This window comes from Somniosus microcephalus, chromosome 11, assembly GCF_052327205.1.
Source record: "Somniosus microcephalus isolate GS21.2 chromosome 11, FLI_Smic_1.0, whole genome shotgun sequence".
NCBI lineage: Eukaryota > Metazoa > Chordata > Chondrichthyes > Squaliformes > Somniosidae > Somniosus > Somniosus microcephalus.
This window is the reverse complement of record NC_140997.1, coordinates 168,982,768-169,001,116: the sequence shown is the minus strand read 5'-3', so window position 1 is coordinate 169,001,116 and position 18,349 is coordinate 168,982,768. Positions and strand designations below refer to the sequence as shown.

The 18,349-nt window shown below is 45.3% G+C and overlaps 1 protein-coding gene across 5 annotated transcripts in view; it reads right to left on the bottom strand.

Moving 5' to 3' along the window:
* The window catches only part of LOC147110976 (contactin-4-like), a 2,035,446-nt gene that overhangs the window by 960,322 nt on the left and 1,056,775 nt on the right, over nt 1-18,349 (bottom strand). For all 5 annotated transcript variants that reach the window (XM_086001418.1, XM_086001414.1, XM_086001417.1 and 2 more), the window contains exons 6-8: nt 11,857-12,060; nt 3,430-3,532; nt 1,432-1,613 (exon numbers count right to left, since the gene is read on the bottom strand). In XM_086001418.1, coding sequence (XP_085857544.1) covers nt 1,432-1,613; nt 3,430-3,532; nt 11,857-12,060 — 489 coding nt within the window. The remainder of the gene's footprint in view (nt 1-1,431; nt 1,614-3,429; nt 3,533-11,856; nt 12,061-18,349) is intronic.

The window sequence follows — 18,349 nt, the reverse complement described above, 5'->3', positions numbered from 1 at the left end:
TTCCCAGCCCCCAAACTGCCTTTTAATCTGTTTCATTTCCTGCCTTTTTTCTCAGTTCTGTAGAAGGGTTTCGACCCGAAACGTTAACTCTGTTTCTCTCTCCACGGATGTTGCCTGGCCTGCTGAGTTTTTCCAGCGTTTTCTGTTGTTATTTCATACTGAATACTGTTTCTGTATCTCAGAGACCTCAAGGGTATTGAAGTAACAAATGGTGCAGAAGAGACAGCAAAAGCTTTTCTCCAAGCATTTTTTTGGTAGCATCTCTAATACACATTGTACTGTATCTGCCATAGCTTTGCCATAGTCAAGACACATTGTTGGGTAGAGTTTTACACTTTAACCTAAAGCTGACCTGACCATGCTGTACCTAGCATGGGAACACTTGGGTTAACATTGACGAAAAAGAAAAATGTGTCATTGCACACCACTGACATCCATCAACTTAATGAGCATACAATTCAACAACATAAAATATTAGTTTAAAAATGTATATGTTTCAGAATCACTTTCTAACTCACTTCCATTTCACCTGAAGCAATTTCTCGACCAAGACGGATTTTACTGGGCTAGGTATTTGACCCCAATGCCTATCACAATGAGCAGTCAGCCAAACTGCCGAAGGCAAATTTTTTTAGTGTGTCAAACAAAAGTCAGATTCTCAGATTCTTAGGCTGATTCTGCTGAATCAACATCTACTTAAAATACTAAATTTATTGCTTTCTGAACTTCAACAGAGTTCCCGCCATATATCTTGAAATTAGGATCAATTGAGAATCCTGATCACTAAATGAGTGCTGTTCCATTCCAAATACAGTGAGGATAAAACATGACCACTGCTTCCCCAGCCACTCGTGGCCCCCTGTGCAGCTGTTTTCTACCTCCAACTCGGTCTCTGCAGAGAAAGTGACTGAAGAAATCCGACACAAGAGCAATACTGTATTTGCAAAGGACCTGTTCCTCCCTAATTTTTTTAACCAATTCTCACCCAGGAAAGCAAAAGTAGTCGGGGAGTACGAGCTGGTTAAAAAAAAAAGTCAGAAATGGCGAGATGAAGCCTTTGACATTATGTCCCCAGCTTGACATCTTCAACAACCATCTCCAGTATAAATGGCCCAGTTTTCAGTGCTAGCCAGAACACTAAATTAGAATTATATGCAAAATCCGTTCATCACACTAAATGGATATTTGAGAAGTGACCAGTTTGTGCCTATCCAATGCTCCGCACCATCACAAACTGTTTCTGAGCTGAAGCATATGCCACCGATTTATGTTTAAATGTCTTCTACAAGACATAACTTTTAATCTCAAGCACTGTATTGTTTGACATACGTTTGTAAGTAATAGTCAGATTTAATCAGGATACTTTTTCAATAACATTGGTAGACATTGCCATTCTTTAGAAAACATATTCCAGCAAATAATGAAACATACCATAAAAAACCAGCTGTCCTCTTGCAGTGTTTTTTCCTCTTGAATTTTCAGCGGTGCATTCATATGTGCCTGAGTCCTTCTGCTGGAAGTTTGGGATTTCAAGAACACCATAGGTTTTGTTCACTTTGACCTTGTCAGAAAATGAAGCACCAATTCTTCTCCAGCTGATAGTAGGGACCGGACTGCAATAGGATGGGTACAAATAAGTAATCAGTCACAAATAGTGGACAACAAAGATTCTTAGATTAAGAAAAAGAGAATTCCTCCTAACTGGTTAACTGCACAAATATCAGAAAGAAGGAAGTATTTTGTACGGTGATGGCCAATGGAGAAGCAGGCAGCATCCTTCCCTCCTTCCTTGAATATAGTTTAGAGGTTATTAGCCTGAATTTCATAGATAAGATTGTCATTTTATCACATTTGTAGATTGTCCTCCTCAACCCCAAAAATATTGAGGCTTTGTTGGTTCTGCGAAGTAAGTTGTACAAATAGCTCCAACATTTGGATCAAATATCAGTACCATGGCATCAAACATAGTGTACAAAATTCTAAATATGTCTATAATTTACAAGGGTCATTTTTCCTTTTACATAGAAACATAGAAACATAGAAGATAGGAGCAGGAGTAGGCCATTCGGCCCCTCGAGCCTGCTCCGCCATTCAATGCGATCGTGGCTGATCATCCAAATTCAGTACCCTGTCCCTGCTTTCTCCCCATATCCCTTGATCCCCTTAGCCTTAAGAAATATATCTAACTCCTTCTTGAATATATTTAATGAATTGGCCTCAATTGTCTTCTATGGTAGAGAATTCCACAGGTTCACCACTCTCTGGGTGAAGAAATTCCTCCTCATCTCAGTCCTAATGGCTTACCACTTATCTTTAGACTGTGACCCCTGGTTCTGGGCCCCCCCACCATCGGGAACAGCCTTCCTGCATCTAGTCTGTCTAGTCCTGTTAGAATTTTATAAGTTTCAATGAGATCCCCTCTCATTCTTCTAAACTCCAGCGAGTACAAGCCCAATCGACCCAATCTCTCTTCATACATCATTCCTGCCATCCCAGGTATCAGTCTGGTGAATCTTCGCTGCACTCCCTCCATGGCAAGAACATCCTTCCTCAGATAAGGCGACCAAAACTGCACACAATACTCAAGGTGTGGTCTCACCAAGGCCCTGTACAACTGCAGCAAGACATCCTTGCTCCTGTACTCGAATCCTCTCGCTATGAAGGCCAGCATACCATTTGCCTTCTTAACCGCCTGCTGCACCTGCATGCTTACGTTCAGCGACTGGTGCACAAGGACACCCAGGTCTCGTTGCACTTCCCCTTTTCCCAATCTATTGTCGTTCAGATAATAATCTGCCTTCCTGTTTTTGCCACCAAAGTGGATAACCTCACATTTATCCACATTATATTGCATCTGCCATGCATCTGCCCAATCGCCCAACTTCTAACTAATGTTCTGATATGCACTGAAGTAAGGATCAGAATGCTTTTATCTTGTTGAAATGCAATTGTATACCTTTTATCCCTTTCACTACCTTTTTGTTGTCATATTGCTCTATACCCAACAAGGGTGGGATGCCATTGCTGGCACTCCACATTGACCCAAACTGAGGGCATTTTCTGAGTGAGGCTGGTTTCCCTATGGATTTTGTCAGTTCTCCACCACAGTGAGGTCCATATGGTAACCATCAGTTAGAATCAGTGCTGAGGTTGTTGGAAATCAAATCAGAGGCTCCTCTGTTAGAGCTCCTGACACATCCCTGTGCTGCATAGAGAAGATTAAAAGATCCAACATGTTGCTAAAACATTTAAAAGCAATGATTCCTATGCAGCCTTGATATGGTCCATTAATGCTATTTCAGCCATCATTTTGACATATGTTTCGTGTGTAAAAGATATTGCTATCTATCTGAGCAAACCATTGATGATAAATAATGCCATTAGATTCAGCACACCATTTGTACTTCTTATTAAAATCCAAAAACCTACTTTCCCAGTGCAAAACATTCCAGTTTCACTATCGATCCTTTAGCTGCAAAAACTATTTCCGGGAAACGAACTTCAATCTTTGGCTCATATTCACCCATCACCCCTGTTAAAACACAAGAGAAGTATCTTCATTCCTCACTGGTTCCTGAACACTTATTAAACATTAGTTTTGTCCTTGCGTAGATAGCAGATTTTATGCATAATTAATTATGAGCACCAATACCAATGTTATATTCATTGCTTAATGATGCCTCCTCAATTGTTCAGTATATCGCAAATAATCATCAAAAAGTCTAAAATTGAAATGTGAAGCAGATTGTATCATTCAATTAAATATCAATGTAAGCATATAATTGCAGCCCATTTTTGAACATAGTCAATTTAACAAGAGCTTCACTCAGTCTGCAATTTTATTGTCAGCTTTTCTGGTCATTTCCCTCCATTTGTACCATGATTTCCATGTCACAAATTCATATATGATTATGACATTTAAAATGCCAAATTGTGTTAACCGTTTCACCTTTCATTTTCAGAATGTGCACATAGGAACAGCAGTATTATTTTGAAAAATGTACCATAGGCAACAATTACATTTTAAAATGGCAATAACGGAAAATGGGGTTGAGAGAATGAAGTGTTCAATCGGATGTAAAGGTTCTTAAGAGGTGCTGAAAATCAGAACAAATTCAATTATTGAAACTGCAGGATTCCTTATATTAGCTTCTCAAAAATTGCCCTTGAGCCACATTTGCTGTTGTAACTACCTCATTTTTTTCTCTGTATGGATGATTTCTTTATAATTCCTGTCACTCAGCCTTTTCGTTCCATAGTTTCTGATACACAAATTATTGTGAATATTGTCAGCCGCTCAGCTAGATGTTTTCAAACAACACAATATCGATTTCATTCATCATTTAAGGCTGTTGGTTTGGGAAAACTGTAGTGTATGTAACCTGTACCACCTTAAGAGACTACCTTAAGGTGATGGACTACTTTCTGATGGCTCCTGTATATTGTAGTACCAGTGGTGACCACACCGGTATATAAAAACCCTGTGGAGCAAAGTGTATTTCAGTTCAGCCCTGACCCTCAGTTACTAAAGACCTGTTTAAGTATTCTGTTGTCTGTGTCCAGTTATTCAGCATAACTACATTTAAAAGCACAGACTCAACAGTGGCAACGAGTCTGATCGTACCTAGCGGCAGTTTTGCATCCAAGGAAGCTTCGTCCTCAGAACGGGCGTCGAAAAGGGCATCCGCCCTCAACATCCTGCTGAGCACTGCATCGCACGGGAGGCCATCGGGAACCCGGGTTGGTTTGCTGGCCACGAAGTCCACCATCGACAACAGGCAGTGATCATCCCTTCTACGACAGCGGCGGGTAAGCCCGATCGAGCGGCACGGAGGGGAAGTCGGCCGAGTTGTCAGTGGGAGAAGGGGAGGGAAAACGAAGAAAAGGGCGGAGAACACGACCGCAGCCGGTGTCAGGGGCCGGGCTGCAATCGGGGCAGAGACGCGCAGCAGCCAGAAAAGCGTTGATGTCCACGAGGACCGCGGGAGCGGCGGGGAATAAGAGCAGCAGCGTCGGGAGAAATAAAGGACTGCTGGGAGGCGAGAACGGCAACAGCGCGGTAATCGCCATTTTAGTCGGCGGGGGAAGAAGACAAGCGCGGGAAAAGCCGCCAAGCGCGGGAAGCCGCCATTTTGAAAAATAAAATAAAATAAAGGAAACTCAACAAGGATGCCAAAAACGGGTAACATCACTGCTTTTGATAGCGATGTAGAAGATTGGGCCACTTATGTGGAACGTGTTGAAGTTTACTGTACAGCGAATGAGGTACCGGTGGATAAGAAAGCACTAACCCTATTAAACTCGATGGGTGCGAAGACGTACGGGTTATTAAGGCACCTTGTAACACCAGATAAACCGGTAGGAAAGAGTTTCGCGGATATTGTTACTATCCTGCAAGAGCATTTAAACCCCACGCCGCTGCTGATAGCGGAACGATTTAAATTTTACAAAAGAATTCAGCTTAAAGAGGAAAGCAACGCTGAATTCTTAATCGAACTGCGCAAGTTATCAAAGTACTGTCAGTTCGGTACAGGACTAGCAGACGCTCTGAGAGATAAGTTTGTGTGTGGGCTACTAAAGGAAGGAACCCAGAAGCGACTGCTAGAGGAAAAGGATCTTACGCTGGACAAAGCTTTCAGCATTGCAGCATCACACGAGGCAGCAGCACGAGGCACTGCAGAAATGCAGCAAAGGCCATCGGAATTCAGCACCAATGAAATGGCATTGGGCGCAGTAAAGTGCTATCGTTGCGGAAGGACAACGCATGATCAGAACCAGTGCTGGTTCAAAGATAAAGAATGCAGGCAATGTGGCAAACTTGGTCACATAGCGAGAGTATGCCGGTCAGGAAAGAAGACCAGCAACAAAAAGTCGCCGCAGGAGAAGTACAAAAAAGTACACAAGGTGACAGAGAACAGTTCGGATGAACAGAAGACGGATTCAGACTCCAGCAGTAAGGAACTGGGTTGTCTAAAAATACATAATGTGGGTAACACAGCAGACCACCAAACTATCTGGGTCATGCTTCGGATAGCAGGAGTCCAAGTGAAGATGGAATTGGACACTGGATCGGCATTGGCGGTCATGAATAAGCAAGATTACAAAAGATTATTCTCACACATTCCCCTGAGGGATACGGAGATTGTATTGAAAACATACACGGGGCAAAGAGTATACCCCATCGGAAAGATAAAGGTAAAGGTGGTCTACAATGGTAAAGAAAGTCAGGGAATGGACTTGTATGTGTTACCTGAGGGAGGTCCACCACTACTGGGACGGGAATGGATCCGGAGAATAAATATGGACTGGCATTCCTTAAAAGCACTAACTGTAGATTCCTGTAAAGGGGACGACGTCAAACCTAAACGACTGTCCAAAATATTGGACGATGCTAAGGAGGTGTTCCAACAGGGACTGGGAACACTGAAAGGAATTACGGCAAACATCAAGGTTGAAGAACATGCAAACCCAAAATTTTTCAAAGCCAGACCGGTACCTTATGCGATACGACCTGCTGTGGAAGCAGAGCTGGAAGGGCTAGAACGTTCAGGAGTACTGTCAAAGGTGGACTGGAGCGAATGGGCCACACCCATTGTTCCCGTCATGAAGCGTTCGTTGAGGAACAAGCCGGGGGAACCTGGGAAGGTTCGCATCTGTGGCGATTTCAAGATCACTGTTAATCCGGTTCTTCACACGGTGCAATATCCGCTTCCGTGGATTGAGGATATCTTCGCTTCGCTGTCTGGCGGGAAACACTTCACCAAGATAGACCTGGCGCAGGCGTACCTACAGATGGAAGTTGATGAAGCGTCACGCCAGTATCTCACGATCAACACACGTAAGGGCTTATATCGGTATAATAGACTGGTTTTTGGAGTGGCATCACAGAATCACAGAATCACAGAATCACAGAAACCCCACAGTGCAGATAGAGGCCATTTCGGCCCATCGAGCCTGCACCGACACATATCCCACCCGATCCCCATAACCCCTACACCAACACATATCCCACCCTATCCCTGTAACCCCACGCATTTAATCCCCCTAACACTAAGGGTCAATTTATCATAGCCAATCAACCTAACCCGCACATCTTTGGACTGTGGGAGGAAACCGGAGCACCCGGAGGAAACCCACGCAAACACGGGGAGAATGTGCAAACTCCACACAGCCAGTCGCCCGAGGCTGGATTCGAACCCGGGTCCCTGGTGCTGTGAGGCAACAGTGCTAACCACTATGCCACCATGCATCGGCTCCAGCGATTTGGCAAAGGGCCATGGAGCAGGTATTACAGGGAATTCCAGGCACACAATGCTACCTGGACGACATTCTGATTACAGGAGATGATGATAAGGAACACCTCGCGAATTTGGAGCAGGTGCTCATCAGATTGAAAGAATATGGACTCAGAGTTAATCGCCAGAAATGTGAGTTCTTTCAGAAGCGAATCTTGTACTGCGGTCACGTCATTGACCAGGAGGGGCTTCATAAGTCACCTGACAAGATCGAAGCTGTTGTGAAAGCTCCCGCTCCGGAAAATGTATCCCAGTTGAGGTCGTTCCTTGGGTTGATTAACTATTACCACAAGTTTCTTCCAAATTTATCCACGGTGTTACACCCGCTGAACACTCTTTTGCAAATGGGAGTACCATGGAAGTGGAGCGAGGACTGTAAGCGGGCTTTTCAAAAAAGCAAGGCACTGATCACCTCTAAGGAAGTGTTAGCTCACTTTAACCCAACGCTGCCTATTCGTTTAGCTTGTGATGCTTCTCCATATGGTATCGGGGCAGTGCTCTCACATAAGTTGCCAAATGGCTTGGAAAGGCCAGTCGCGTTCGCATCCAGATCATTGACCTCCGCAGAGCGCAACTATGCTCAGATAGGTAGGAAGGCTCTCAGCCTCGTGTGGGGAGTTAAGAAATTTAACCATTACCTGCAAGGCCAAAGGTTTACGCTGCTGACAGATCACCAGCCGTTGGTTTCCATTTTTAACCCTAAGAAGGGTGTTCCGGTTATGACGGCGCAGAGGCTTCAGCGATGGTCCCTTTTCCTAGGGGCACATCAATATGATATCGAATTCAAAGGTACAAAGCAACATGGTAATGCTGATGGGCTGTCGCGCCTGCCACTGCCTACAGCGGAAGAGGCACCGGTAGTTGACCCTGTCGAGATATTTCACTCGACCATCATCGAATGCTTACCAGTCACCAATGCGAGTATTGAGAGAGAGACCCGAAACGACCCGACACTGTCTCGGGTCTACAATTTGACAGTGAAGGGATGGCCAGCACATGGCGAACCACTGTTACCTGCATTCTCAGCCAGACGAGAACAGCTGTCCGTCTGTCAAGGCACATTGATGTATGGAACAAGGGTGATTATTCCTCCTAAATTAAGGGAGAGAGTTCTGAAGGAACTGCATGAAGGTCATCCGGGGGGAGTCAAGATGAAAGGCCTTGCTAGGGCTTATGTGTGGTGGCCAGGTATCGACAAACAAATAGAGGATCTGACTAAAAGCTGCTCAGGGTGCCAAAAAGTTCAAAACGCACCTCCAATTGCACCGCTGCATCCGTGGGAATAGCCTTCAACCCCATGGCAACATGTGCATATCGACTTTGCAGGTCCATTCATGGATTCCATGTTTTTGATAACGGTAGACGCACATTCTAAATGGCCAGAAGTGATTAAGATGTCGACCACTACCTCTGAAAAGACGATCGCAGTTCTAAGAACCATATTTGCAAGGAATGGGTTGCCGGAACAAATATGTTCAGACAACGGACCACAGTTCGTGTCAGAAGAATTCCAGAAATTCATGAAAAAGAATGGGGTGAAACACTATACATCTGCCCCATATCATCCGGCTACCAATGGGTTGGCCGAGAGATTTGTACAAACGTTCAAAAAGGCGATAAAGGCCATGAGCGAAGACCATATTCCACTACAACACAAGGTGGACAATTTCCTGATGGCATATCGAAACGCCACGCATGCAGTGACAAATCAAAGCCCTGCCATAATGTTCTATAACAGGAGGTTGCGGTCCCGGTTGGATTTGTTAAAACCCAATGTGCGTAGGGAAGTCGAAAACAAACAATTCCAGCACGTAAATAACAAGGCCACTCGGAGTTTCGAAATAGGACAACCAGTGTTGGCCAGGGACTATAGGAATGATAAATGGCAATCCGGAACAATTCGTGCCCGACAAGGACCCTTGATGTACACAGTAGACGTTGGTGAGAACGTAATACGACGTCATGCTGACCAACTTGTGGAATCGAGAACAAGGGTCGACCCCATGTCTACGGCAGAGACACCAGATGAAGAAGTTATTGAGCCTGTAGCATCTACCTCAGACTCGAACGTAAATGATGATGTTCAATCCATAAGAGATCAAATGGATGAGTCACCCCAGCAACGAGAACCAGAGACTCCTGAAAGGCGTTATCCGGCCCAGATCAGGAGGCCTCCTCAGAGACTGAATCTTTGAACAGTTTTGTATAAAAGTTGTATATATGTTATCCATGTTATGTTTAAATTGGGGTGTACACTGTTAAGCTAAAAGGGGAGGAATTGTAGTGTATGTAACCTGTACCACCTTAAGAGACTACCTTAAGGTGATGGACTACTTTCTGATGGCTCCTGTATATTGTAGTACCGGTGGTGACCACACCGGTATATAAAAACCCTGTGGAGCAAAGTGTATTTCAGTTCAGCCCTGACCCTCAGTTACTAAAGACCTGTTTAAGTATTCTGTTGTCTGTGTCCAGTTATTCAGCATAACTACATTTAAAAGCACAGACTCAGCCAGTTTCAGTACTGTAATCCCTCATTAACCTAACTGCTGTTGTCTCTGTGGAAAGAAACCCAGCTCCTTTATCCCAGTGCCATCACAAACTCATGAAAATGTGGATCCATTTTTCTACCGTGAGGATCAAGAAGCCAGTTTTGCACATAAAAGCATGGGGAATTGGCCCCTCATGTTGGTCTCTCGGCATCTTGTATAGAGAACTGCTCTCTCATCAGAATGTAAAATCAGGTGACTGGTGCATGGACATCACTCTCAAAACTGGACTGAGTTTTTTTTGTAAATAGGAGAGCATCACGTACAAAGCCTCAGTTGATCAGAGTGAGAAGCAAGCTGGGATAATTGTAGAAGCATTGGAGAAAATGTAGAAGCTTTGGGTCCATGTCTCTGCCGGAGTAAGTAATGGAGCATTTGGGCTAGCAATGCCGTCAGAAGTTCTCTCTCACTTCCTGCTTCAATACTGTGGATTCAATGCTCCACAGAGGAATCGTGGGTGTACTGGATGGAAACCTAACATTGTGGCAAGTTTGACGTCTGGCCAAGCTCTGCTCATGTTCCCCTCCAAGGCACACTACATCCCTACTTGTTTATCATTCCTGGGTTAAAATCCTGGAATACTCTACCTAGCACCATTATGGGAGCACCATCAGCACGAGGACTGCAGCGGTTCAAGAAGGCAACCCATCACCACCTACTCTGAGCTAGGCAATGAATCTCAGCGTTGTCCTCACCCAAAGAACAAATAAAAAATGTACAAATTAATATGCACCAGAATTATTATTTTTTTTAAAAGGAAGAAAAAGTATTAAAATAACCATGTTGGAACGCATCATTATTCAAGCAAAAAACTTCAAAACCTCAAGTTTTTTCAAAAATGCCATTCTGAAATAAAGTTGTTTTGTAAATCAAATCAGCTGCAAATTTTATATATGCGGAGATGTTGGAATGATATCAATGTTTTCTTCGTCATGGGATAAAAGTGTTCTTTTCCAAATGAGCAGCTTTTTGGGCAAAACATTTATCTAATGCCATGGTCAAAGGGACCATAATGATTTGTTCAGATAAATTAGGCCATTACAGGGCCATTTGCTGGAATATTCCTTCAATATTGCCTCAAGTTTTTGAAGAATGTTGATGTTCAACTTCATTTGAGCTAATGTTCTTATTGTTGAAGTGATTGAAATGAAACGTGTAACTTTCTCCTGCACCCTCTTCAAAAGAAAAAGGACATTTGTAAAAGAACTGTTATGAATTAAAGATATTAATATCTATCAGTGCTTACTTTTGAAATGGATGTGTACTCACGGGTGCAATATTAAACAATTGGGACTAAAACGGAGCTCTAATTGTCCTATAAAGGCCCAAACACGCATGTATTAAACAAATTAAAACTGACCCATCACAGACAGACCACATAAATGCACCATGACTAACAATTCTTTCTTGCCTGAGTATTTCCTTTAGCTGAATAACTTTTTGCTATAAAGTACGCAGTCATCATAACTTTCAGTAATCATGAATAAATTATATAATGGGCACATTTTGATCACCTTGAGCCCTTACTTTGATCTTTGCTCATTCCGAACAAGAGATTAATATTTAAATGATATGATAATGAGTGAACGATTCATGTTTGCATCCCTAATGGCCATGTTAACTGCAGCACACTGGAGCTGCCAACACACAGGTCACCTGAGGTACCCTGCCATTCATTATTCATTTTTCCTTTTTGTCCTTTTGTGCAGGGGGGGGGGGGTGCGAAGAAGTGCTTTCATGGTTAATTCTGTTCCAATAGAGAAATAAGTGCATATGCCCAGTAATTCTGTTAATATTTTGTCACGAGTTTTACAAAAAAAAATACATTTGGTTTCAGTTGTGTACAAAGCATGTTGTTCACCCATCCTATTAAAACAGAGTCACCAAGGTGTTCGACAGAGGCAAACACAAACATCCTGCACTGGGGCCATGTGTCAGGTTTTTACACTAAGAGTTGTCCACGTTGGGTGGTTAAGATTATTTTTGCTATAGAGATTTGAAGTGAAGCTTACCATCAGTACGTAGTACTAAAGGGGTAGGTGGGCTCAGAACCCTCTTGTTAGTTACTGTGTTTTCTATCTCGCAGATGTAAGCACCAGCATCCGATACCTCCACTTTTGATATGTATAAGTTTCCGGTTTTCTGAGACACAAAGCGACGATTGTCTTGTTCCACAAAGGTTGGAAACTGGTTAAATATCCAAGTATATTTCAGCTCTGAAAAACAGTTAGTTGTTCCACGGCATTAATACATTAGTTTCATATCAGATTGAACCCTTCAAGAAATAAAGTAGTGCTCATATTTCAAGTTTAAAAATTTAGAAAAATTATTTTTTGAGGATACTTTAATAAGGAACAAATAAACAGTTTTCTATCAACAGATTTTTTTCATTTTTCCTTGTAATGTACAACTTTACAACTTTGTGCCTGTAATATTTTGTAGGAAGCTTGACAAGATACATAGACAATCCGCGTGCAGAAAGAACAATTAGCAATTGGTGTTGGTTTGATGCCACATTGAGCTTGCATACTAGTCTACTGTGCCATAGAGGAGTAGGATGCAAGTTATTCCTGCGATTTACCACACTCTTGGTCTACAAATGAGGCGCAAGAACTGTGCATTTGATGCTGGCACTGTTGCACAAGTGCCTGTGCAAAAATGGGCTAACCTTGCCAGATAATGCAAGGTCAGTCCATTCCATTTACTGGTGTTCCCGGTATGACTCTCACAATTCACTTGGAACACTGGGGCTCCATTATTGGCAGGCCAGCAGTGAAGAGCTGCTGTCTATCCCTCGTGCCATGTGGGGAGTGGGGGGGGTGGGGCACTGGGGGGCAACGCAGTCGGGCACGGGGCAAGAAGAGCCTAGGAGGCTCTTCAGTGCCAGGGGTAAAGGGACAATTTATCTTTAAATAGTAATGGCGGGCTCCTCTTCAGCACCTGTTCCATAGAAGCTGCAAAATGGAGCACGGTGCCTAATTAATGTAGAAGTTGAGAGTTTAATGAGTTTAATTCTTTCTTGCCTGAGTATTTCCTTTAGCTGAATAACTTTTTGCTATAAAGTACACAGTCGTCATAATTTTCAGTAATCATGAATAAATTATATAATGGGCACATTATGATCACCTTGAGCTCTTAGTTTGATCTCTGCTCATTCCGAACAAGAAATTAATATTTAAATTATATGATAATGAGTGAACGATTCATGTTTGCATCCCCAGTGGCCATGTTAACTGCGGCACACAGGTTTACGCACAGGTCCTCTTTGCACTTGCACCCACACTTCGGGTGTGTTGCAGGCCTCAAGCCTCCTTGCCCGAATTTCCAGGGCGGTGACAATCATATTATCCCACTAATGAGTTTCTAAGATCTCTTGACGGGGGTAAGGGAGCATGTAGTTGTGAATTAATTAATGGTGCTTTCCTGCATCCTCTGTTGGACGAAGGCGAGGAGTATTTCACCTGCATGTTGCAAAGTTGTGGTTGTAATATTTAGAGAAAATCTAAGCAGAGAAGGAAAAATGGCTGAAAATAGGGGGAAAAATATAACTGGCAAACAAACAAAAAAATGGAGAAATAGTGCACCTATTAACTGCAACAGATTTGTTTCTCAATAAAAATAGTAATTTAGTTTTACCACATCATAGTTTGTAGAATTTTCTCATGGGTGGGGGAGGTGAGCAGTTTAATTCCTCCTGTGCATTATTTTTAATACACTGGTGAGCTGTTTTATTGAAGTTTTGCTGTATTTTATTTAACATACTGTCTTAAACCTGTTTATTTTAAATGGGTTGACAATGAGGGAGAGATCAAGGCCTAGAAATTGGGGAACGCTGGAAACCTGCCGGTAACATTATCAGCCAAGGCCAACAGCCGTCGGCCGAGAGTGCGCATGCAGTACCAGCATTTTGGTACTGCCTGCTCATTAACATCATCTCAGAAGGAGGCCAAAGGTTGTCTCTGCTTCCCACTTGCAGTGTAGGAGAGCGGGGAAGAAAGGAGGAACCAGAATCATTACCACACTGTTCCAAAAATATTAGCTGCCACCCAATGTTTGTCAATTTTATTTATTTATGACATGAAATAGATAAAAGAGATCTTATCACAGATCATCTCCAATTATTGCAATGGAGTTCCCCCATTGATTGAATTGTAAAAACATATGGTCGATTCGCATTGTATAATTCCTGCAGGCTCAATAATTACATGAAATTATTCTTAGATAATTTCCTGGAACATATAATGCTGGCTCATTATATATATTGCTCCATATAATAAACAAATAACTGAAATGTCTATATTCCCGTTGTGTTGCAAAGACTGAGAGGTGCATGACTGCAAATGTAGTTCATGTGGCAGAGCCACCAAAGGACTCAGAGCGGTTGTACTTAATTCCTTTAACAGCAATGTAGTTACTGTCTGTGCCTGTACCTTTAATTACACTGTTTGACTGCACAATGTCTAGTTACCTTTACAGCACGGTTTCAATGTGATGATGTCATGCCGTTAGTCACGTGATTCCCCAATGGCGGGAAGAACGTGATGACGTCATGACGTCAGCCTTCAGACCAGGGGATCAGTCCTCGTGGAGCCTTCAAGGAGAGCAGACCTGTAGTTGATGTATTCCAGCAGTTTCTAGTTAAAACCTGTTTTGTTCCATTAAAGTTCATTGTTTTAATTGCCTGAGTCGAACTCAGTCTTTTCGATAGGAACCTCTGTTCCTACATTGGTGACCCCGATTTCGATGAACAATTTTCGTGGAAGATTCATCATGGACACAAACGCCGTCACGCTGAAACTGCCACAGTTCTGGGAGCAACAACCAGACGCCTGGTTTATCCAGGCTGAAGCCCAGTTCGCCATCAGGAACATCGTCGCGGATCAGACCCGTTATTATTACGTGGTCTCCGCCCTCGACAGCGCAACTGCCTCACGGATCATCAGCCTCCTCGGTAGTCCTCCTACTGACAGCAAGTGTGATGCGATTAAGGCGCGGTTGCTTCAGGTCTTCGGGCTCTCGAAGTCAGAGCATGCTCGCTGGCTCATCACAATGCCTGGCCTCGGGGACTCCAAACCGTCCGAGCTCATGAGCCGAATGCTCACGCTCTTGGGTGCCGAACCAGAATGCTTCCTCTTCCGAGAGCTTTTCCTCTACCAAATGCCTGAGCAGGTACAGGCTGCCCAAGCCAGATCCGACATTACAGACTGCGCCGAGCTTGCTGCCGAAGCCAATAAGATTTTCACAGTAACCCAGCAGTGCTGCACGGCCACGAGGCGCCCATCCCCCACAGACGCGGTTCCAGCTCCTCCTACAGCGGGCTGGTGCTCCTACCACGCCCGTTTTGGCATGAAAGCACGATGCTGCCACTCCCCCTGCAGTTTTTCACCCCCAAAAAAAACAACAAAGCTCCTGCAACGTTCCTGGTGAAGGAGGACCGGGTTTAACAGGCGCCCCGCGGTTGCGATGGCCGTCGGATCTATGGGGAAACTTCTTTATATCACCGATTCCCTATCGGGCCGACATTTTCTTTGTGACACCGGGGCGCAATGTAGCATTCTACCTGCGTCGAAGCTCGATATGCAGGCTGGGAACCTCGGTTTTTCCCTCATAGCGGCTAATGGCGCAGCAATTCGAACTTTCCGAAAGCAGCGGGTCGAAGTCTGTTTCGGCGGTCAGCGCTTCTTTTGGGAATTCGTCACGGCCACAGTCTCACAGGCCATCCTAGGGGCGGATTTTCTGTGTGCCAACAGCCTCCTCGTCGATGTCCGGCACTGCCGGCTGATCAACGCGGCCACCTTCCACTCGATTCCGTGCTACCACGGTACCTCCGTGTCGTGCTCTATTGCCTGCGCCTTCTCTCCTCCGGATGACTTCACTCCGGAGCTGACAATGCCCACTTTCTCCTCCTCGGCAATGAAGCATGGTGTTGAACATCATATCACCACTACTGGCTCCCCGGTTTATGCGCGGGCTAGAAGGCTCGAACCCGGCAAGCTCGCGGCTGCGAAAGCGGAGTTCGACACGATGGAGTGGCTCGGGATCATTCGACGATCCAATAGTCCCTGGTCCTCACCTCTCCACATTGTTCCGAAACCGGGCGGCGGCTGGCGTTCATGCGGTGACTACCGACGTCTAAACGACGCCACCACTCCGGATCGGTACCCAATTCCGCATATTCTGGATTTCTCGGCCCATTTGGTGGGAAATTCTATCTTTTCTAAAGTCGACCTCGTCCGGGGATATCACCAGGTTCCCGTGCACCCGCAAGACATCCCGAAAACCGCAGTCATCACCCCTTTTGGCCTCTTTGAGTTCCTGCGGATGCCGTTTGGCTTGAAGAATGCAGCACAGGCGTTCTAGCGTTTAATGGACTCCGTGCTCTGAGACTTACGCTTCATCTTCGTCTACCTTGACGACATTCTCATCGCCAGTGCTAGCAAGGAAGAGCACATCTCCCATTTGCGTTCCCTCTTTACGCGCCTCAGCCAGCACGGTTTAATCATCAACCCGGCCAAGTGCCAGTTCGGCCTGCAGCAGATCGATTTCTTGGGACACCGCATAACATCGGACGGCGCCGTCCCCTTAATGACGAAGGTGGAAGCGGTTACCTCTTTCCCGCGCCTGCCAACCGTCAAGGCCTTGCAAGAGTTCCTGGGGATGGTCAACTCCTACCACCGTTTTGTCCCTAAGGCGGCTCAGCTTATGCAAACCTTGTACGGGGCCCTCAAGGGCAAGTCCGGTAAGGATCCAATCAGCTGGACAGCCGAGATGGACCAGGCGTTCGTCAACACCAAGAGCGCTTTGGCCAACACAACCATGCTGGCGCACCCACTTCCAGATGCCACCATCGCCCTTACCACGGACGCGTCCAACTACGCCATCGGTGCAGTGCAAGAGCAGTGGGTCAACGGCATGTGGCAACCGCTGGCGTTTTTCAGCCGTCAACTATGAAAAAATGAAAAAAAATACAGCACCTTCAATCGGGAGCTATTGGCCCTATTCCTCGCCATTCGCCATTTCCGGTTCTTATTGGAAGGACGTCCCTTCACGGCTTTTGTCAACCACAAACCTTTTACGTTCGCCATGGCCAAGACCGCCGAACCGTGGTCCGCTCGTCAACAACGTCACTTGATGTTTATTTCCGAATTTACCACGGACATTCAACATGTGTCTGGTAAGGGCAACCTGGTGGCGGATTGCCTCTCCCGTGCGACGGTCCACTTGGTGCACCTGTGGATTGACTACGCCCTCATGGCTGCAGATCAGGCCTCGGACACTGAGGTCCAATCATACAGAACCGTTCCCTCTAGTTTCCAAGCGACTGACGTCACTTTCCAGGCCACAGGCGCCACGCTCCTTTGCAACGTCTCCATGGGCGTTCCCCGACCTATCGTGCCGGTCGCATGGCGCCGGAAGGTGTTTGATGCCATACACGGGTTGTCGCACCCTGGGATGAAGGCTTCACAACAGCTTATGTCGGCGAAGTTCGTCTGGAAAGGTATGCACCTTGATGTCTGTGACTGGGCTAATACTGCGTTGTCTGCCAGAAGGCCAAAGTCCAGCGTCATGTTAAAGCTCCAGTGGCTACGTTCGCTGTTCTGGAGCGTCGTTTTGACAACGTGCATGTGGACCTTGTGGGGCCGCTTCCACCTTCTCAGGGTTATACTCATCTCCTCACCATGGTGGACCGCACCACTAGGTGGCCAGAGGCAATTCCTTTGGTTTCCACCACTTCGGCAGACATCGCTAGAGCTTTCATTTCCTGTTGGGTTGCCCATTTCAGGGTACTGGCGGACATCCCTTCTGACCATGGGCCACAATTTTCCTTGGAGCTTTGGAACGCTGTAGCTCAGGGGCTCGGCACCAAACTTCATCGCACCACCGCCTATCATCCACAGGTGAACGGCCTTTGCGAGCGATTCCACAGGTCGCTTAAAGCCGCCCTTCGGGCCAGTCTTCAAGGTACAGGATGGGTGGACAGACTTCCATGGGTCCTTTTGGGTCTTCGTACGGTGCCCAAAGAAGACCTGCAATCGTCCTCAGCTGAACTCGTCTATGGCCAGCCTCTCCGAGTACCAGGGGATTTCCTCCCTTCTCCCACAGAGCCATGGTCCACCTCCCAGCAACTCGTTAGCCACCAAGCTAATGACGGAGCGGCGCATCTCGGATAGCAACTTTTGGATATTTGAGTTTAACCCCGCACCTGCCCCTCGCCTGAAGTTGCTGCAGCATTTGCGCATAAATAACGGTGAGGAATTAGCAACAGCGTTACTTTGACAAGAAAATCTGGACCAGCACCACTACACCCAAGAGAGTATTTAAGGCAGGCCTGAAACAGACCTGTAACAGTTGCCTACTATAAAAGTATGCAATGTCTCTCAGGATTCACTATCTCTACAATAGACTACATAAAACTCACAAGTGCATTACAGTTTCCTCAGTCCTGTGTATTTTATAGCACACCCTTTGGACGAGCAGAATGGTGGAGAGTTGAAGAAGGAATTC